The following is a 19,433-nucleotide window of genomic DNA, read 5'->3' on the forward strand; positions in this document are numbered from 1 at the left end:
AACCTCCTGTATTTACCATGCAGCTTTATGGAAGCCAAAATACCATGGTAGAATGATTATGTCTAAGTGATGGTATCTTGTAAATTATATTTAAAAAAAAAAAGAGTAGTCATGTCAGAAATTATACCTTTGTTCATGTTAAGAGAAGCTAAAATAATCAACTTCCAGTAATTTGTTCCTACTCACTTACAAATGACAAAATAATACTTTTTCATTATTCAGGAAGATCTGTTGGTTTCAAATATGTTAGGCTTCTTACTTACTGTTTATTTACTACTTACTGTAGTAAATAAAACAATTGCTCTAAGTTGTGTGTGTTTGTATAACTGGCTGTATCTCAGTCTAATTGAGGCCCATCCTTTTTATAGGTAGTCAGCAAGTCTGGGAATGAACGTTTTAAAAAAAAAAAAAAAGAAAACAAACAAACTGCTAGCTGGTTTGTTTGCTAGAATGATAAATGCCAATACAAAGATGGTAATCCTTCTTGGAATATTTTTCTTTTTCAATAGGAATTGCTATAGTTACTAAATATATCACCAAAGGGTGGAAAGATGTCCAAGAGGCATATAAAGATAAAGCAGTTTCTGCTGAGACTGAGAAACTTTTAAAGTATCTGGAGGCTGTGGAGAAAGTGAAGCGCACAAAAGATGAACTGGAAGTTACTCATTTGATAGAGGAATATGGTTTAGTTAGAGAGCATCTTCTGACAAATCATCTGAAATCTAAAGAAGTAAGTAAACTTCTGTACCTTTGTATACGCTGTAGAGTTATACTTTTCGGAGTGTTAAGTCTAGATTTCCATAAAAAATAACTCTTATGCCAGTTTTCTTTCCAAGTTACGTAAATGAGTATCTAATTTAAAATAGTGAAGATCTTTGCATAAGTTGGACATTTATTTTAAATACACCTATTTAATGTCCAGATGTCAATTCTCGTATTTAAGAATCTCATCTTTTTCTTCCTTCTCTTTCATTGGTGATAGGTATGGAAGGCGTTGCTGAAGGAGATGTCCATTCCTGTAGTGTTGAGAAATTTAGGAAAGATGACGGCGAATTCAGTGCTTGAACCAGGAGGTTCAGAAGTAGCAATAGTGTGTGAAAGACTGGGAAATGAGAAATTACTGAAAAAGGTAAGAACTTTTTCATAATCAGTGCTTGCCTTTTTGGTTTTAATCTCTTCCTAGTCTGTATTTCTTCAGATAACTTCACAGAATAAAAAGAATGATTATTAAGAAATGTGTAGTTTACTCTTTTAAAAAAGTGAAGTGGAATACTTGCACCTTTTGTTTAAAACATAGCTAATATGACTTCACCCCTGTTCCTGAAAGCACTGTGCAAGTTAAGTATATTGACAGTTAGGATCTTTTCTTAGATTAGGCCTGTGGCAGATTTTGTTTGGTGGGTTCATCCGTTGCTTCTGAGTCTTATAATTTAGAATTGGCAATAAGAACTTTAAAAGTGAATGGAAGCTACTTGCGTAGGATCCTGGGAAGTGAATGAAGAAACTAGCATAGAAACTGAGAGGAAAAAGAAGATAGAACAGGGAGACAAGGGATAGACAGGGGCAAGAGAGCAAAACGCTTGGGAATTTAATGGTAGATAGGAAAGACAAGTGGCTTATTCTGAGAGTTTCCTGAGCTGGGGAGATTCAAGTCAGGGGACTTACCTTCCTCAAGACCACAGTGGAAATGAGAAGAAGGTGTTTTGTTTTTTTTTTTCTCATCCCACTGCTCTTCCCTTTCCCCCAGTTTCTTCTTTAATCTTACATACCTCCTGGGGCACTGGTGAAAGGAGAGCAAAGATGGCATGCCATGATGGAAGAAAGACGGAGGATAGGCATTCAGATTTGTTAAGGTTTCCTGCTGGTACTGACTAATGATGCAAACACCCCTTGAGGAGAAAGATGATAAATTGTTAATGGATCAGTAAAGCAAAGTTGTGGTGTAGAATACCTAGTGTGCAGCAGCTGCTAATTTGGTTAATGTAACAAAAGCAAAAAAAAGAAGAGTTTGGACTGTGTCCTAACAGTAAGAGGAAAATGAGTGCTACGTTCTGAAAACAGCTTTTTTTTTTGTTTAGTTCTAGTGTATTTGATACAAAATTAGTTTTAAGTTTGTTCTTTTCCTTGCTCAATTCCTTTCTCTTCAGAAGGACAGGGACTTTCTTCTACTATGAACCTGTGGTAATAAATAGCACTGCACGCTCATAGATTAAGCTATGAAATTTCACTGAAATTTCAGGTGATGGCATTAGGTAACATTTGGGATTCATCAGAGGGTCCTGGAAATAGAATGAGAGCCATTACCTGTAACTGAAAGCTGTCAATACATACAAAGCTATACAAAGACTGGGTGAGCTCTTCAAATTTAATAAATTTGAAGCAACAATATACTAAAACAAAAGTTGTGTAGTGAGCTCTTATTTTTAGTATTTGTCACTTTTTTTTTTCTTTTTAAAGTGAGAATTCAGATTTTTTTTAAATTTACTGTTGATGTATTTTGCATATAGGGTAGAATACATCCATTCCATATTTTGGTTGCATCAGAAACCTATAAAGCTGGACATGGAAGTAGAGGGAAACTTTGGTGGCGTCCTGATGAAGACATTTTAGCAGCCTTAGATGCTACATTTTACAAAACTTTCAAGGTAATATAGTTCTTTTTGTTAAGTTTTTGAAGACATCTGTGTGTTCTTAAAGTTTATAACATAACCTAGAAGCTTTCTGTTGGGTGAATAATTGTGGTAGATAACCTGTTTGAAACTTTATAACAAAAAACTTAAGAATTGGGGCTTTATTTTGTGTGTGTGTGTGTGTGTTTGTTTGTTTGTTTGAACAAACAAACAAACACAACTTCATGACGCTCAGCTTTTGGCAATGTTATTATCCTAATGTGGTCCCAGAAAGAGGAATAGTCCTTTCTAGGGTTGAAAGCAGAGGAAGAAAGGGGAAATTAATATATTAGTATATGTATGTGTTTTCTTCTTTTTGCCTTTTAGACAGTTGAACCCACAGGAAAACGCTTCTTACTTGCGGTTGATGTCAGTGCATCAATGACTCAAAAAGTTTTGGGCAGTGTGCTCAATGCTAGTACAGTTGCTGCAGCAATGTGTATGGTGAGGCATTAAACTTCTTTTATTTGTGACTATCCTAAATCTCTTGTGTGCAAAGGTAGCTTGAGCTCCTCTTTTGATACAAAAGTACTCTGAAGCTGGCTAGAAATCAGAAGAAATGTCTATATATTTTGTTTGGGCACAGATAATGTGACTAGTATGACTTTGTGCCTCATTGGTAGACCAGCTGCTTGAAGTTACTGCAACCAAATTGAGTAAGATTAAAAATAAAGAAAAGCGGTCCAGGCCTTACCTTAGCTGATAATACATTTGAAGAATACTCAGGAGCCTTGACAGTATCATGCACATTAGATTAAGAAATTTGGGAGAATGTTTGTATGAATTTGAGTTGTCAGCTTGGCCCTTATATCAGTTTCCTTCCCCTCAGCCTGAGCTTGTAAAGCTTCTTTGAACTTTTTGTTACAGAAGAGTGGATCTGGTTTGTGTTTAAAAAAGTTTAGTCTCTTATGTCAAAGAGATGAAGAAAAGAAATATGGTAGTATCTTAATTTACAGTAATTAGAGCTATTTAGCTCTGGTCTTTGCAATGCCATTTTGTAGTAATATTACAGAGTATTTAAAGTGTGGAGTGAAGCAGTAGTGTATACAAGGAACCATGCTGACTTAAATGTGAAAGGATGTGTTTTGTGTATTCAGTAGGGAATACCTTGATTCAGACATTCAAAATTCTAAATATTGTAACTAATATTTTTTTCCTCTTCTTTCTCAGGTTGTAGCACGTACCGAGAAGGATTCCCATATAGTTGCCTTTTCACATGAAATGGTCCCCTGCCCAGTGACAGCTGATATGACATTACCTCAAGTATTAGTGAAAATGTATGAAGTATGTAAAAAAAAAAAAAAAAAAAAAAAAAAAAAAAAAAACCACGTCGTAGCTATCTGTGTTTCATATCTGTCTGTATAGTAGAATATTGTGGATTTTTTTCTTCCCTTCTACTTAGAGAAAATCCAGCAAATACCATTATTTCAACTACCTAAATATTAAACATTACCATTTAGAATAGCAGTTAGGTCACAATGATCTCATTGTTAGTTAGTTTGAAAAGAATACCTTAAAAAGACTGGACAAAACTGAAGTGAAATGAATAGGTCAACAAAGAAACCTCTGTATAATAAAATATAAAGCTTACATAAAAGGTGATAATTTTGCACTGTTTACTGATTTCTGTAGTAATGTGTTCCATGAATAATGCTTTCCTTCTTTTCCTCTTTAGATTCCAATGGGTACTACCGATTGTTCCCTTCCAATGATATGGGCTCAAAAGACACAGACACCTGCTGATGTCTTTATTGTATTTACTGATAATGAGACCTTTGCTGGAAATATTCATCCTGCAGCGGCTCTTAGGGAATACAGGGAGGTAAATATGCTTCTGACTGTTCATAGTTGATGAATACAATACAAAATAAATATTTGTTATAAAAACAGAGGCTTAATTAGTTGTGTCTGTGAGCAGTAGATACTAATCTAAGTATTGCGAAAAACTGGTATATTCTACAGTAAGGTAGAATTAATAGTAGTAATTGCACATATTTAAACCCATTAAATTACTAAAAAGATTTGTAGTTAACTTACATTGCTACTAGTACTGGAATATCAATAAAAATTACGTTAGGTATTCAGTGAATGTATGCATTCCTGTATGCTATATATAACTGAGTTAGTCCTTTATAAAAATTTCTTGCATAATGAAATTCAGTTCACAGAATATTAAAAATTAAACTTTGATCTCCACAGTAGATTTCACAAAGTTGAATGAAGTAATAAAATAAGCCTGTAGGGGAATTGCCAAGAGGATGAGGTGATAGCAAGTTCCGAAGAAAGCTCATTTATGTTTTAAAAGGGCTACTAAAGTTTTAAGCTGAGCAGGTTCCCATTCCTTAGAAGTTTTTCTTTTGCTTATAACATCTGTAGAGCTTTTTTTCTAATTTTACTTGAAATAGAACTACTTAAAAATAATTTCTACAAGTATATTCCTATTATGAACTGTTACTTGAACATCAAAGTGTTTTATGTTTTATGGGAACTTTTTCTGAATTAATATTTTGTAAATTACAATAATAATTTTTTGCAAACATATATGTGAGGACATTGATCTTTACAACATGTCCAGCTAGTTGAAATTAATACCAAGATCTTTGATAACTCACCTGGTGATCCCTTGCCACAGAGTTCTTCAGTTGAGATTAGTGCTTGTTCCTACATTTGTGCTTTAAACAGAGTTCTCAAACTCTGGCCTTCATACCACTTGCTTTGAATTACCTTACAGACCGCTATCCTGCAAACTGAGCTCATTTAGCTGAATTGCCCAGGCCAAAGCTGTTGTATTTATTCAACAGACACTTGGAAATTCTTGCTTTAGACAAAAATACACTCTGACTCCTATTAGATGATTTGATAATCATTACTGAAAGTTGTCTCTTAAAATGGTCTGCAGAATAGCAAATGCAGCATTTTACATTTGAAATAATCTATGAATCTTAATATTGTAGGAAAGATGTGTTAATATACCTCACTGTAATTATTTCAATTCATTTAAATAATATGGCGATTTCTACTGCATGTTAAGCACAATATTAGCAACTAAGATCTGCAGTTCTTGGCATGCCATCTCTAATTTCTATCAGTATGCCTTTTCAAAGTGTTGTACATATGCAGTATAACAAGTTATGGCCCTCTGGCATGTTTAAGTTACTGTGTATGTGTGTTCTGAAAATATCTTTTTTCTTCTCCTTCCTCTAGAAAATGGGTATTCCTGCTAAACTGATTGTTTGTGGAATGACATCAAATGGTTTTACTATCGCAGATCCAGATGACAGAGGCATGTTGGATATATGTGGCTTTGATACAGGAGCTTTGGATGTTATTCGAAACTTCACTTTGGATTTGATTTAATTTTCTAGGCATCTGCTCTTCCCAGTGGGTCCATTGCTGGCAACAGACTTCACCCTGGGAACTCCCAGCCAAATATGCTTTATTAGAATATGGCACAGTATATACATATCAGAATGTTACCCTTTATAAAAAGGGAAGACAAGAAAAGCAGATGAGAAATCATTTCTTCTTTTCCTGTTGCACACAGTTTAAAATAACAGTGGGAAGCTTGCTAAAAGTAGCTGCAGGGTTACACACTATATAATTTAATTTCATTTATAATAGCTTATAAATACAGAGGGACTTTAAAAAAATTTTGTTTTTCCTCCTGTCACTTTGGAATGCTTGTTTTCAAGAATAAATTGATGAGTTACTCCTGGGAGGGGCAGGAAAGAAAAGTGATTTAGTCTTTTAATAATGTCAGTTTAACAACAACTCAGTTGAGAGGGATTTTTCTTTGGGCTTTTTTTAATCTTTGTATTTTAAACAAGTTACTAAGATTCAGCAGTTTCCATTGTTGTATTTTGAATCTAAAAAAGAAATATTTTCTGGCACATGTGAGACCATGTAACTGTGATGCAGTATAAAAGTTACCTGGTGGAATTTTACATTGATAACACTGAAAGTAGAAGAACTTATGCTAATCTTTTCTATTAGAAAGATTATTATCTGGATTTTCAGGAATAAAATTTAATTCTTTTTTTATAAATTGAGGAACAGGTTCTGTACAATGTAGTTTCAGAAGTGCTGTTATAGAATTGATGTGCTTTGAAGGAAATTTTACAGACTTAGTAGAGAAAGTGCTTTGAAATGGCTGGGAAGCCACATTCATTCCGTGTTTCAACTTCAGGTAGCATCAGTACACTTTCAGTGAGGAAGATCAAGTGCATGTGTCTTAGCCTACTCTTCAAAGTTAAGTGGTAACAACCAGAAACAAATCAGTTTCATTTTTCAAAAGGATAATGTATTTAATGATACAGAAACAATCTTCTTAATGAGAGTATTTCATTTTTTATCTCTTTATAGATTAATATTACTTCTAATTTCTTAATTTAATTCAATCTAACATTTTTCAAAACTACCTCCAGTTTATAGTGAGCAATTCTTAAAAATTTTTCTGAAATGTACAGTTGCCTCCTTCATGTTCTCAAAATCTTGTTTAGGAAGAGATCAAAACTGGATTTTTTTTTTTTTTTAGTCTGATAATAAGAAGGTGAATAAGGAGAAAGCTGGTGAATTTCTTACCACTTTGGGACAGGAATTGATAGCAATTCACGTGTATGCGTATTTAAGTGTGTGTGTGTTTGTGTGTGTGTGGTGGGAGTTAAAAGATCTCTTTAATGGATCACAAACTTAGAAGATGAGAGGGTTTTTTTTAGTGATGTTTTTGCACAATTCCCTAAGACATATATATGTCAGTCTTTTTTATGCCAATTCTGGCTCTTTTAAACACTGAATTTGATGTTAATTTGAAAATAACTATAACTTATGAAAATAAGCCAATTGTGGTAACTTACATGAAGGACCATTATTTTCTGCTTAAAAAAAAACCCACCAGCTTTTAAATGTAAAATTCAAGTTCCTATTATACTTTTGATACTTAGAATACTTTTCATTATGTCTCGTACGTACTGACTGTAAATTCCAAGCTTGTGTTCCGTAGGATGGATATCTTTTTTGGTGCTATCTAAAATGCAAGATTGCATGTTGCTGAAGGTATTGTGCTACATACTCATACCGTACCTTAACAAATAAATCAAAGCAGTGAGGGAAGCCTAGTCTGATGTTAATCTACAAAAACACTATTGAGTTGTTTCAAAACCATGGCTTAAAGAACTGATGGTAGGAATGTTAGCTTTCAGTGGAAATGAATGTCGTTACTTCTGAATTGTCACTGCTATTAAAACACAGCTGTGATAGAATGCTTGAAAAATGCAGGACTACCAGGAACTTGTCAGGTAACATCCAGAAAAAAACGTTCCTACAAAAACTGAGAAATAGCACTTTGAGCTTGAAAAAGAAAATTAGCTACTTTCTATTAAAAGTTTTTACCAATATTAGTATCCTTGCTAATTATGAATATGGTCACCATGAATATGGCAAATAAACTGACTTGATCAATATATGTTGGTAATTATTCCAAGTAAATGCACTGATGTTTCAGGATTGTTTTTGGCAGTAATGTGTTTTAAATGACAAAAGGATTAAATTACTACCAAAAACAGTCTAGTTAGATGTTTACTACTAAGCTAGACATGTTGAAAATAACAGGTAGATAAGTATCTTTTATAAGTACTTTTTTTATTTGAAGTAGTATTTGTGGAGTAATAGGTATTATTTTGGTCTAAATATGAAATGAAAAACAGGTATTCCAAGTAGCTTCATGCAGTTTTTGCATAAATTTACTGCAAATAAAAGTATTAGATTAGACTAATTGCTAACCGATTGAAGAGTAGAGTAGTGCTGCATCTTTGAAAGCAGTCCAGTTTAAATACAAATCCTTGAACTAGAGTGAAAGTGACGGTGAAAATTTCAGTAGAAGTTATAGAAAATGTAGCTCCCTGTATCTATTGACATTGGATAGCTCTGCCATCTGTGTTACAAATTGTATCCTGTCGTCCATGCTGGAGTGCATAATATGCTCCTAAATACTTACCATATTCTCTAAACTGAAAAATACAGTTATAGTAGAATACTGTATTCTAAATGGTTTGGTTGTACTAATGTAAAATTAGCACCAATGAGATCATGTTGTTTTCTGCTTCTTCCAGCTTTCCCACAGGTGGTTAAGTAGAATTTGCTTCTTCCTTCTCAGAAAGATAAAACAGAAGTCATAATTGCTCATCTTTATATGGATGTTTTCTGAGCTTCACAGACATCATATATGGCAGGAGTTGGGAACAGTGCAGAATAGTTCATATTACCTGAATCCTCTAAGGTTTCCACATAGAGGAAAGACTGAAGTAAATGCTAGCAGCTGACCCTTGTCTCCACTGTTTTCTATCTGGTATTGTTATTACCCTACAGTAAGGAGCGTGGAAGAAAGATGCTGCATGTTCCTTTTCTGTAGACTGAATCTTTTTCATCTGTCCATATGTTGAGGCTTGGAGGATAGTGTGACTCATTTGCCATAAATTTGTCTTGGTTTTAGTCTTTAATTATTGAAATTAAGCTGATATTTTCCAAAATGATATATGGACCTGTAAAGAGGCAATAATTACTGTAATGTTAAAAAAAAAAAAAAACAAAAAAAAAGTGAGCTAGGGCAAAGTTGCTAAGCTTAATAGTTAATTCAGTGTATCATAAAGAACTTCTCCTTTCACCAGTCAGGAGACAAGACTCTTTCAAGTTAATGTTTAAAGATTGTGATAAGTTTATTCAAAACTAAAAAATGTAGACAGGGTGAACACTGATTTCCTGATGTCTGACTGTCAGAATTATTAGGCTTTCAGTTTGACTTTCATTTCACTGTGACCACATTAACAATTCTTACAGTCTTAGACATAACAGTCTAATACTGTTAATGTTCAGGCACTTTAGTTCTAAGAAAAAAGAAAGGGATGTAACATTTAGAAGCATAGTAGAGGTATAATGTCCATCTGTAATGAAGGCTGTAACTGATGGACTTCAGAGGTCAGGTTTCTGCATGGGAGTGATAAATCAAAAGTGTGGAGAAGCCAGACAGTACTCAAGGTTTCTTAAAAGTTGTGCAACACATGCATCAGCATTGTGTAATAAACTGAATAAAGACTAATATTTTTGCCAAGGATTAGAATTTTGTGCCAGGTATTTTGGACCTTTAACAATGAAGAGGAGAGTTTGAGATGCTTATAGAACTTGAATACAGGGAAAATAGGGGTCTTTACAATCCTGTGTGTTTCCAAAAAAAAAAAAAGCCGTTTAAAAATAGGCTCGTTTTACAGTCAGCAGGGCCAGTCTGTTTAACTGGCCACTATGTAAAGGACACTAATAACTGGTCATAAAACTTCTTGCTGCTTAAAACCACTGTTAAACCTTTTTGATAAACATAATTATTGGGCTTTTTTGGTTTGTTTGGGGGATTTTTGTGGTTTTGTTTTTTGGGGGGGGTCCATAAATGGGTGTGTCTTTAAAAGGTCAGTATTCAATAAAGTATATATTCTTGGCTTAAAAAGTACACGAACAGTTTTGGAAATGTATTTTAATAATGGCTCCGTTCTAGAAAACACTAGGAAAATATTTTTCTCCAATGCAAAAAATGCCATGCTGCTTAATGATGCATCTAACTGGTAGCTCAGAAGCATTATTATTGGTTCCAGTTCTTTTAGCTCTTCTATGACCTTTTGTCTTTGCCCTTTCTTTTCCTTACTGATGTTGGATTATTTTTTTCCTTTCCCATCTCCTTGACATCTCTGCTTTATACTAGAATCTCTTTTCCCGTACAAACTCTTATTTATGCCTTTCAATGCCTCTGTTCTTACTCTGCCTTGTGTTATTGGGCATGCTAGCTTAGCTAAGTAACTTGCACTAAAACTGACATCATATTTATCTTAATTTTAAAAACTAGTTGAAGTTTTTCTTTTCTTTGATTATATAAATCTCTCAAAAATATTCAGTTTGCTGTATCAATCAAATTTTTGGTAAAATTAAGCATGTAGATCAGTCACAGTAGCATATTTTTTCCTGAAAAATGTTTATTTTAAAAAAAGTATCTAAATGGTTTTATTCTTATAAAATAACCCTTTAGTATTGGCTTGTGCAAATTTAAAGCTTCTCTCTAGAATTGGTTCAGTGGGTAGGAGCTTTCCATTCTGTCAAATGTGACCAAATTGCTGTTATTTATATACTTAGGGAAATGTTTAAATGGATATTCTTGATAGATGGGCAAATTATTTGCAGTATTGGTTAGAGAAAATTGTTAAAGAATAGTATGTAGATACAAACCTGAGCAAAGACTCATTTTTTTGTTTGTGCTTTTAGTGGTTTTAATAGCATTTCATCAGTTTACAGGTTTATTTAGCTATTTGGAATGGTTCACAGTGGACAAATATGCTTTAAGTAAATTGTTTTAAGGGCTTTTTGGCTGGAATAAAAGATATTTTATCACATCATGATACAGAATAATATAGAACATTGCTGAGTTAAGGGTTATGGGGGAAAATGCAAATCAGTAGAACAATGGTATGTGCTTTGAGAGCTAAGATTAAGGTTAGCCAATTTCAGCAGGAGGTATAGTGTCTTCAAATATGTGTGCATCCATTTGGATTTATATTTCTGATACCGTAAAGTGTGATTTTTTTCTTTAGGTATTTCTGCATTCTGAATTTAAGTTTAAATATATATATATGCATTATATATATATATATATGGTACATTAAGAACTTTTAAAAATGCTTCCTTAAGAAATTAATGAATAGAAATAGTTGTTTTGCTAATGTTACCAGCTGCTTAGTTAAGCACGAGTGACAAATAAAATGTCTATTCTATTACATTCTCATATGAAAGTGCAGTTCTACTCTTAAAAATAATTCTGAATTAAGAAGCAACAGATCAGTGCATTCACAACTCCATTTGCTAAGTTAACTTGAGATATTTGTTTCCAGCTTCTCACACTTCTTAGAGGCATGGTATTTGTGCTGGATGAGCACATATGTCTTAAATAGCATCAGTATTATAAATTTAATTCCTATTACAGAATCTTTTAGTGGGTAATTTTTAGCATTCAGATCCCAAGTTGAATCTGTGAAGGCAAACATTATTTTAAGATTAACAGCTTTCTCTTGGCAACATTGCTAAACAAAAAAATATGGAAATCTTTTAATGACAATTTTTGAATCCATTTTTCAGAGTAGAATCATGCTTTAACTGCCGTATCATGTTTAAATAACTTAAACATAACATGGCTTTTTGCCATCCAAAAATGAAGGCACTGTCTTGCTGCTACTTTCTATGAAATGGTACAAAGTTTATGAGAAAACATTTGGATGGGGAGCCTTAATATGGTAGTAATAATAATTAACCCTTTGAGTGCCTTAAGACATATCTTTCTTAAATAAACAGGCACTCATTAGTATCTGCAGGCATACAACATGCTTCCTCAATTGTTAATGGAAATTTGCCTTACGTGACAATGCCCTGGAATTTCTGAACTGTAGAACTCAAAGGGTTATTTTAGACTACTGTTTGGGGTTTTTGTTTTTTTTAAATGAGGAACAAAATGAAAAGTGAAGTCTCTGAAAAATTCCTTTGCATGCTATTATTTTTTTTAACATAATGGATTTACCAGCTTTCAAGTGCAAAAATTAATCTTCTGAGAAAACATAACTGGCCTAAGAATTCTACACAGAGAAAAAGAATACTTGGTTACCAGCATACGTGCAAAATAAATTGCTTTAGTAATTATGGATTTAGGGAGAGAGATACATTTGTGTGTGTTTAACTTGATGAGTGTGTCCTTGTAAACAAATAAGGCAGTGATGAAATTAGCAAAATGTAGTAAACTGCAATAATAATGATGTAACAGGGTCAGTGTGTTTAGTTAGCTCATTACATGTTAAAGATGCACTGTGCAAAGAATTTTATATTGAAGACTTTCTACAAGTTAATGCATTTAAATTTGACACTTGCATCACAGAAATGAATGAATTTTTCAAATTCAGATGATTTTCTTAAGATTTTAGTTATCTGAGCTGAAGGTAAATTTGATGCTTTATTTCCTTGAGGAAAGAAAGTAGTTTGGATGCATGCAGTGCCCAAAACAATGGAGACAACAGGAGCCCTATTCACAAGTAGCGAATAAAAGTGAATTGACTATAAAGTTCTTATTCTTCAACTGTGCACCTTTAATAGTGTAATGGTCCCTTTTACATAAGAAGGGAATATATTTTCCTATTTGCATATGAACATTTTTAAGACACCAGTCTTGGCATTGCCTGGTCTGGCTTTGGATGTACATTATATTGAAACAATTGTGGGGTTGTTTTTTTTTTATGTTTAACTCCAAGTGAAAATTGCTAGTAAACTGCATTCTGACTGTAGAATTTAACTACGTAATAAACTCTATGCATATAAGACCCATTTTACTTGGTTTTAAGTTTCATAATGATGTTGGCTTAATCTTAACCTAGTATGTAGCTGGGCAGTTCAGTGACAGCAAGCCATGTGGCTCCCCCAAAAGGATATTCCTGAATTACAGTGTGTATAGACTGATACTTCACAGTGTAAAGATGAAACAGCAATTATCTATCCCTGTAAAGCTACAAGAATCTTTATTTGCTTTTTCCCTTAGCACTTGGACTTATATTTTGGGAACTGAAATAGGAGGGAGGCAAAGGAAGAGAGACAGACATCCCATACCCTGTTTCCAGAACTGTCAGGGGTGGCTACTGCCTAGATCTTCCAGAGACATTTACAGATACAGAAAACCTATCAGGAAAGGTGGTTAGGACTGGAAGATCCCCCACAGAGGATCCTAACAGGATAAAAACCAAGCTAGTTTTAAAACAATGATTAACTTATTGCAAACATGTCAGAAGGGACTGGATAGTAGTAGATCTATCTAATTCTCTGGTCCTAAAGTTACTAAGCCAAGTCTAGAGTGACAGCACTTCAGTAGCCTTTACTCTGGCTCTTGAAGTTGGCTAACAACTGTTGAACAGCAGCAGCTCATTTGACTTTGATAATTTCTCTAGTGTTGGCATGTGCCAACTTTAAGAGAAGTCTGCATTCTGCAGACTGCCAAAGCCTGTATCTTGAGAAACCAACTGAACCCCTTTTTTGCAGTAGTAACTGAATTCTTTATCCCCTGATGTGACATACCATGTTTGAGAGCAATTCAAATAAAGTACAGGGATTTCAGAACTTTTTGAATACAGATTAAACTCTTCTGTTTAAAGCAGAAATTGATTCAGCTGCAACATTTGCAAAGTAAGTTCTGAAAAGTTAAGTTCCAAAAAGCCCTCCATTACCTGATAGTTTAACAAATGTTTAACTGACGAATACCACCATACAAGAATTACATAATACAAAATCTCATAGATGAAAAATCAACTCCATAAAAAGTTTAATGATGGAGTTATCAGATGCACCACTTAAAAGTTACTGTAACTTTGCACTTACTTTATAAACAATGAATGTAAAAGAGAAAAGTAAACTTATCTCCCATAATACCATCCTCCTCTATTAAAACAGATGACTGAAGCACTTCATATGCCACTCACTGACTAATTCCATATTTGCAATAGCTTATTTCCATAATTTAAATACAGCACAATGGCTCATGGCAAGTTTGTAGAACTACAATTTAATTCGAGTAAACACAGGTATTTCCATTACTATTTAAAATATACATATGCCCCTGAAAACATCAGAAGTTTAACTGTAGACACTGCTTTTAGTAGAAGATTCTAAACTAGGACATAGAATAAAATAATACCAGGCTTTACATATAGTAACATCACTACAAACTTGTTTTGCTTTGTACTTTCTTCACGATGACCCATTCGATATTCAGAGGAGAAATAAATTTAAAGGAACTATTAAACTGAACTTTGACCATTTCTTGTAACTATGTTGAAACAAAATTAGCAAATTAATTTGCAGCATAAAATACAGGATTCTTCAAAACTTTCCAGCGTTGTGGAGAAAGTCTTCAAGGGAAGTTTTGTAGGAAACAGCAATGCAGGTCTCATTATCACCCATTTCACATGCACTGGTATAGTATTTTTCTAACACATAAATCTGTACTTCTCCAAAGCATAGTATCAGGATGTAATAGCGATAAAAGACATCAGCTATGAGACAGCATCACTTAAGAGCCCCAAGAGGTAGATGATGGTTTTTATCACTATTTTGGTTGTCGTAAAGCTGAGGCAAGGAGACCAAATAATTTGCCAAGCCCATGAAGTGTCAGAAAATGATCTGTGGTTCAGAAAGCCATGTCTTGACGTCCTGTTACGTTCAGCTGATGTTGTATACCTTTGCAGTATACCTTTGTGATCTTTTAACTGGTCTGAAATTCCAGCTGTGCAGAAGGCTAAAAACAAGACTAAGCTAGGCTAGATGGCTGTTCAGAATTTTCTTCTCATTTGACATTGATGAACTAATGGAAGCAGCTTGCCTTCCTCGTGAAGCCTTTGAGTATCTGTAGCACCTCCAACAAAAGTCCCATTGACAAACACCCTCGGGACCTATCAAGCATATGAAAATCACATCAGTTACTTTTAGGAACTAAGATAAAAATCTTAAATGAACCCACATAGGGACTGTAGTACTCAACGCCAACCTTCTATGTATCTGATAATTATACTCATAATATGCAAAGATATATATACATATAGTCATAATACATTTTAATATTACCATATGATTCATATACATTTTCATAACATTTATATAGAAGGGAAACTGTTAACATTTCACACACCACTCAAAGTTAGGACAAAGTCATTATGGGAGATTGCAATAAATACAAAAACAAATAAGTCAAGTGAGCCTATGTAAAATTAAAGGAATTGCAACATAATTGTCAAGAAAATGGAGTAAATAACTCTGTACAAACTAAAACAGACTTTTATGATTCAACCAAACCTACAGCCTCAGTGGCAGTACAAACAAGATCACATCTGAGGAATACTCAGTCTCGTGAGGAAAAGACATTAGAGAATCCTTCTGCAGTACCTTGTATTTAATTTAGGAACTCACACTCAAAATTTATCTTGCCTCAAAAAAGTGCAGAATGTGTGGTCATAGTCCATGAAGAACATATCTGCAACATAATGTCTGTCTTTGCTTATAACATCTAAAAAGATATACTTACTGTTCTGCCACCAGTCATCTGCTCAAGAACGTCTTGGAACTGACTTCCGTTTTTATTCACATCAAGTTCTACAGCTGTGTAATTTACATTCATACCCTCAAAAAGTTTTTTTGCCATTTTGCAGTAGAAGCATGTTGTTTTAGAGAAAATCACAACACAGTTGTCTGAAATAATCTCCTGTATGTTCAAAAGAATGTTCAAGTCAGTGTGCATTGTAATTAAGTCCATGTATTTTAACAGTATCTAACAGTCACAAAAACAAATACGTAAGTTAGAAATCTCCTATTATGGTACCAAATACAGGAAAATCACTCCCTTTAAAGGTTTTCTGGACATTTTTAACAAGGACAACTGAGGATTTCCCAGCCATGCTATGGGGATGGCTGGCTAGTTCTTAAGAATCTTCCTAACCACTATGCTTCATTCTCATTTTTTAAGGTAAACTGAAAAGCTTGTTTAGCTTGTAAGTTCTCCCTACTTCTAATCCAGAGCCACAAGAATCTTAATGTGAGGTGTAAGCCACTTTTCTTCAAAAAGTGTTGGCAAGATAGTCAAACAAGGAGCAGAATAGTGACTTCCACCAAGGTGTCTGTCAGGAAGATACCATCCACTGTACAGTTGGCACAAATCATTCACATTTGTCCTGAAAACATCTCTGGTGGCCTAACACCTCCTGTAGGGAAGCATCCCATACTTTTACATCAGAATCAAAATCACTTCCCACCTGACTGCCAGGAAAGTCAGACCCTCGACCTCAGAAGCGGAGCTGAGGCCAAAGCGTAGCTGCTCCAGTGGAACACAAGTGCAGTGAGGCACAACCTCAGTCATCTGCAGAACTACACCAAAGATAAAGTGACTGACTCTCCCTGCTCCTTAAGGCCTCAGTAAAAGGTACACACTGTTCTTCAAGGCTAGCTCAATGATCAAAACTGTCCCAACTGCAAGTAGAATACCTCCAATTAGTTAAAACGTAGTAGTTTCTAACTTTCAGTAATCCTGTAGTTTTTTTCTCTTAAGGGAGCAAAGAAACAGAGTAGAGTTAGCATTAACAATCCCCAACCAGAAGCACTGCTTCCACCTGTGAAGCTGTGTATTACCCACAACAACTGACTTCAGAGTGAGCAGAATCATTGTGGGGATTGTGGCCTACCCTAAGCTTCTCCTGCTCTCTGATCACACACCTCTTACAAACTGTAGAGGCTGTATCTCCTTGAAGTATTTGTACAGCTTTCCCCGTCTGTAAAGCAAACAGGATATCCTCATGATAAGCAAACTGGCAAAAAAGGGTATGAGTGGGAAGAAAGACAGACCCCCTATTACTTTGCTGCAAGGATATCCAAGGTGGTTTTGTGCTGTCACTTGTGTATCTGTTCTTACTTGAAAGCAGTAATTCTACAAGGTTTAATGCCCAATACTGACGGCAACACTGAACTTAACTAGCAAACAGGAAAAACAAAAAAAGGATCCAGCCTAGGAAGACGCAGCCAGTATTTGCTAATAGACATAAAGATCCAATTCAACATGCAAAACTACTTACAGCACATCTTTATATAACTTAAGAAAAAAGCTAAGAATAACTCACTTTTGCAAACATTGAAAATGAGTACAAATCTCATAAATTCATTACCTGTATTTGATTCACAGCAGCATCACTAGACAATTCTATAGAAGTAGGCAGCCTATTTCCCATTCTAAAACTAAAAAGAAATGAAAAAGTCAGACACTCAGGCTTTCAAACAAACACCACATTATTACTGCTCACAAATTATTTTAAGGGCTGGTTTCACTCAACCCATACAAGGGTCGGTTCTGTTTAAATATGCAAGGTGATTTCTCCCTCACACATAAATCCCTTCAGCAGCAATGCCTACGGTCTCATTAGCTCTCACATACCCGCAGTAGGTTCCAAATAAAGAGCCTGATTCAGAGTTTAACCAAAACGGTTGTCTTTTCAATAAGGTTTTTTGGGGGATTGTTTGTTTGTTTGTTTTTTACAACGACAGCGCGTATATACAAGCGTCAAAATAAGGCCCCGGGCATCCCCCTGCAGGGGCTGCTCGGACGCCTGCGCACTCCGAGGCCAGCCAGGACGCCCCCCTGCCGGCTCCCCCCTCAAGACGAGGCCCGAAGACCCCCGCGCCGGCGGGCAGCTGCCAGCCCCGCCGCCCCGCGCCCACCGCCCCGCGCCGCCGCCCCAGCGCCGCCGCCGCCCCGCGCAGCGCCCCCTGCAGGGCCATGGCGGCCCGCAGGAAGGGGCGGGGCTCCCGCGCAGTCCTCACTGCGGTCGGGCGCGCCGCAGGCCCCCGCCCCTCCTCCCGCGGCGGCGTGGGGCTGCCCGCCGCGCTGCCTGTGCCCGGGAGCACGCGCCGGCCGGGGGAGGGGGCTACTCTCCCTGCGCAGGCGCAGCCGTTGGATCGCGGTGCGGCCGTTGGCGTGGCCGTTGGCGGGGAGTGCGGCGCAGCGCGTGGCGCCTCAGGCGGGAGAGCTGCTGGGGCGGCCGCGGGCTGTGGGGAGCCCCGCGTATTTCCCAGAGCAGCGGGCAGAGGGATGGGGCGGCAGGGAAGGAAGGGAGGGAGAGCGCCGGTCCTGAGGGACGCGGCTGCGAGGAGGCTCCTGGGAGGGAAAGAAGGCCTGGGGCCGGAGGCACTGTGTGTGTGGCTGAGGCAGGGTGAAGCCGGGAAAGGCCGTTCAGTCAGTTACAGTTTGTGTTCAAAGAATGGTGGTTACACACTGCTCTTATGGGGAAAAACGTCTTGGAACTGTGGTTTGGGCTTTTGCACCACGTTAATTAAGCTTTGAAGCATACTTGCGAGAGGGATATTATTTAGTGAAACTGCTTAGAGATTGAGTGATTTTCCTGAAGGCCCAGAAGTAAGTTTTGCTACAGTGAATGAAGCCAGGGCCTTGTCTCCTGTCCTTTGTGCCCAACTACAACATGCTAAGATTTTGGGGGGGGCCTTTGCTATATCAACTTAAACTCCCTTCAAATCTTCACCATTAGCATTTTTGTTCTGCTTTTTCTTTCTGCTTTGCAGCTATTTAGTATGAATATATTATTAAGTATATATGTCTTTGTTTTGTATGCATTATAAAAATGCCTCTCTCAACACATGCTTTTGTTGGCTCTCACAGACAAGAAAATGATACTATCTAAGCAAGTTAATAAAATAGGACAATTTCATCAGAAAGGATGGAAAAGATAAGTCTAGAAAAGCCAGTAGCTTTTAATTATTTCAAGGCATTGTTGGAGGTTTTCTAGCCTTATCTCCTGTGATGAAACTGATAAGCCCTGAAGCATCTAATGCCATGTGAAAACAGTTGTTTCTCTGACATCTCTTACCCTGATTTAGTGATAAAGATAGTAGTTAATATTCCTATTATGATCCCCAAAGCAAACTGTGGGAATCTATTTTGTTAATTCCCATCTAAGTTTTTGAAAGAATTAAGGAAATGAAACAACTACAATGTTTTCCTGAAACATGAAAATAATTTTTTCAGCCACTCTTTGCAATTGGTTATGTACCGTATCACTGCTTACTGAAAAACAGATGACAGCATGGTGGAAATTAATGTTTGTTGTGTCGTTGTACTATAATGACTTTGTGTCTTGATAAATAAAGTATTACGTGTCT

General features: G+C 36.0%; 2 protein-coding genes across 5 annotated transcripts in view; one reads left to right on the forward strand and one right to left on the reverse strand.

Moving 5' to 3' along the window:
- The window catches only part of RO60 (Ro60, Y RNA binding protein), a 16,503-nt gene extending 3,442 nt beyond the window's left edge, over nt 1–13,061 (forward strand). For 2 of the 3 annotated variants that reach the window (XM_064515752.1, XM_064515751.1), the window contains exons 3-9: nt 510–730; nt 983–1,129; nt 2,508–2,645; nt 2,997–3,113; nt 3,840–3,953; nt 4,345–4,491; nt 5,874–13,061. In XM_064515752.1, the coding sequence (XP_064371822.1) occupies nt 510–730; nt 983–1,129; nt 2,508–2,645; nt 2,997–3,113; nt 3,840–3,953; nt 4,345–4,491; nt 5,874–6,026 (1,037 nt within the window). In that variant the 3' untranslated portion in view covers nt 6,027–13,061. The remainder of the gene's footprint in view (nt 1–509; nt 731–982; nt 1,130–2,507; nt 2,646–2,996; nt 3,114–3,839; nt 3,954–4,344; nt 4,492–5,873) is intronic. The other variant, XR_010390138.1, reaches the window with a different exon arrangement.
- Nucleotides 13,062–14,029: 968 nt separating this feature from the next.
- GLRX2 (glutaredoxin 2) lies at nt 14,030–18,089 on the reverse strand. Of its 2 annotated transcripts, none has more exons than XM_064515753.1 (4): nt 17,983–18,089; nt 17,429–17,498; nt 15,802–15,978; nt 14,030–15,172 (listed from the first exon to the last, which is right to left on the reverse strand). In XM_064515753.1, exons 1-4 carry the CDS (start codon nt 18,036–18,038, stop codon nt 15,053–15,055), a joined length of 423 nt encoding a protein of 140 aa, XP_064371823.1. In that variant the 5' UTR covers nt 18,039–18,089; the 3' UTR covers nt 14,030–15,052. The 2 variants fall into 2 exon arrangements, with proteins under 2 accessions (XP_064371823.1, XP_025979115.1); XM_026123330.2 differs by lacking the exon at nt 17,983–18,089 and adding an exon at nt 17,695–17,898.
- Between the last annotated feature and the right edge of the window lie 1,344 nt (nt 18,090–19,433).

The sequence above is a fragment of the Dromaius novaehollandiae genome, chromosome 8, assembly GCF_036370855.1.
Source record: "Dromaius novaehollandiae isolate bDroNov1 chromosome 8, bDroNov1.hap1, whole genome shotgun sequence".
NCBI classification, from domain to species: Eukaryota; Metazoa; Chordata; class Aves; order Casuariiformes; family Dromaiidae; genus Dromaius; species Dromaius novaehollandiae.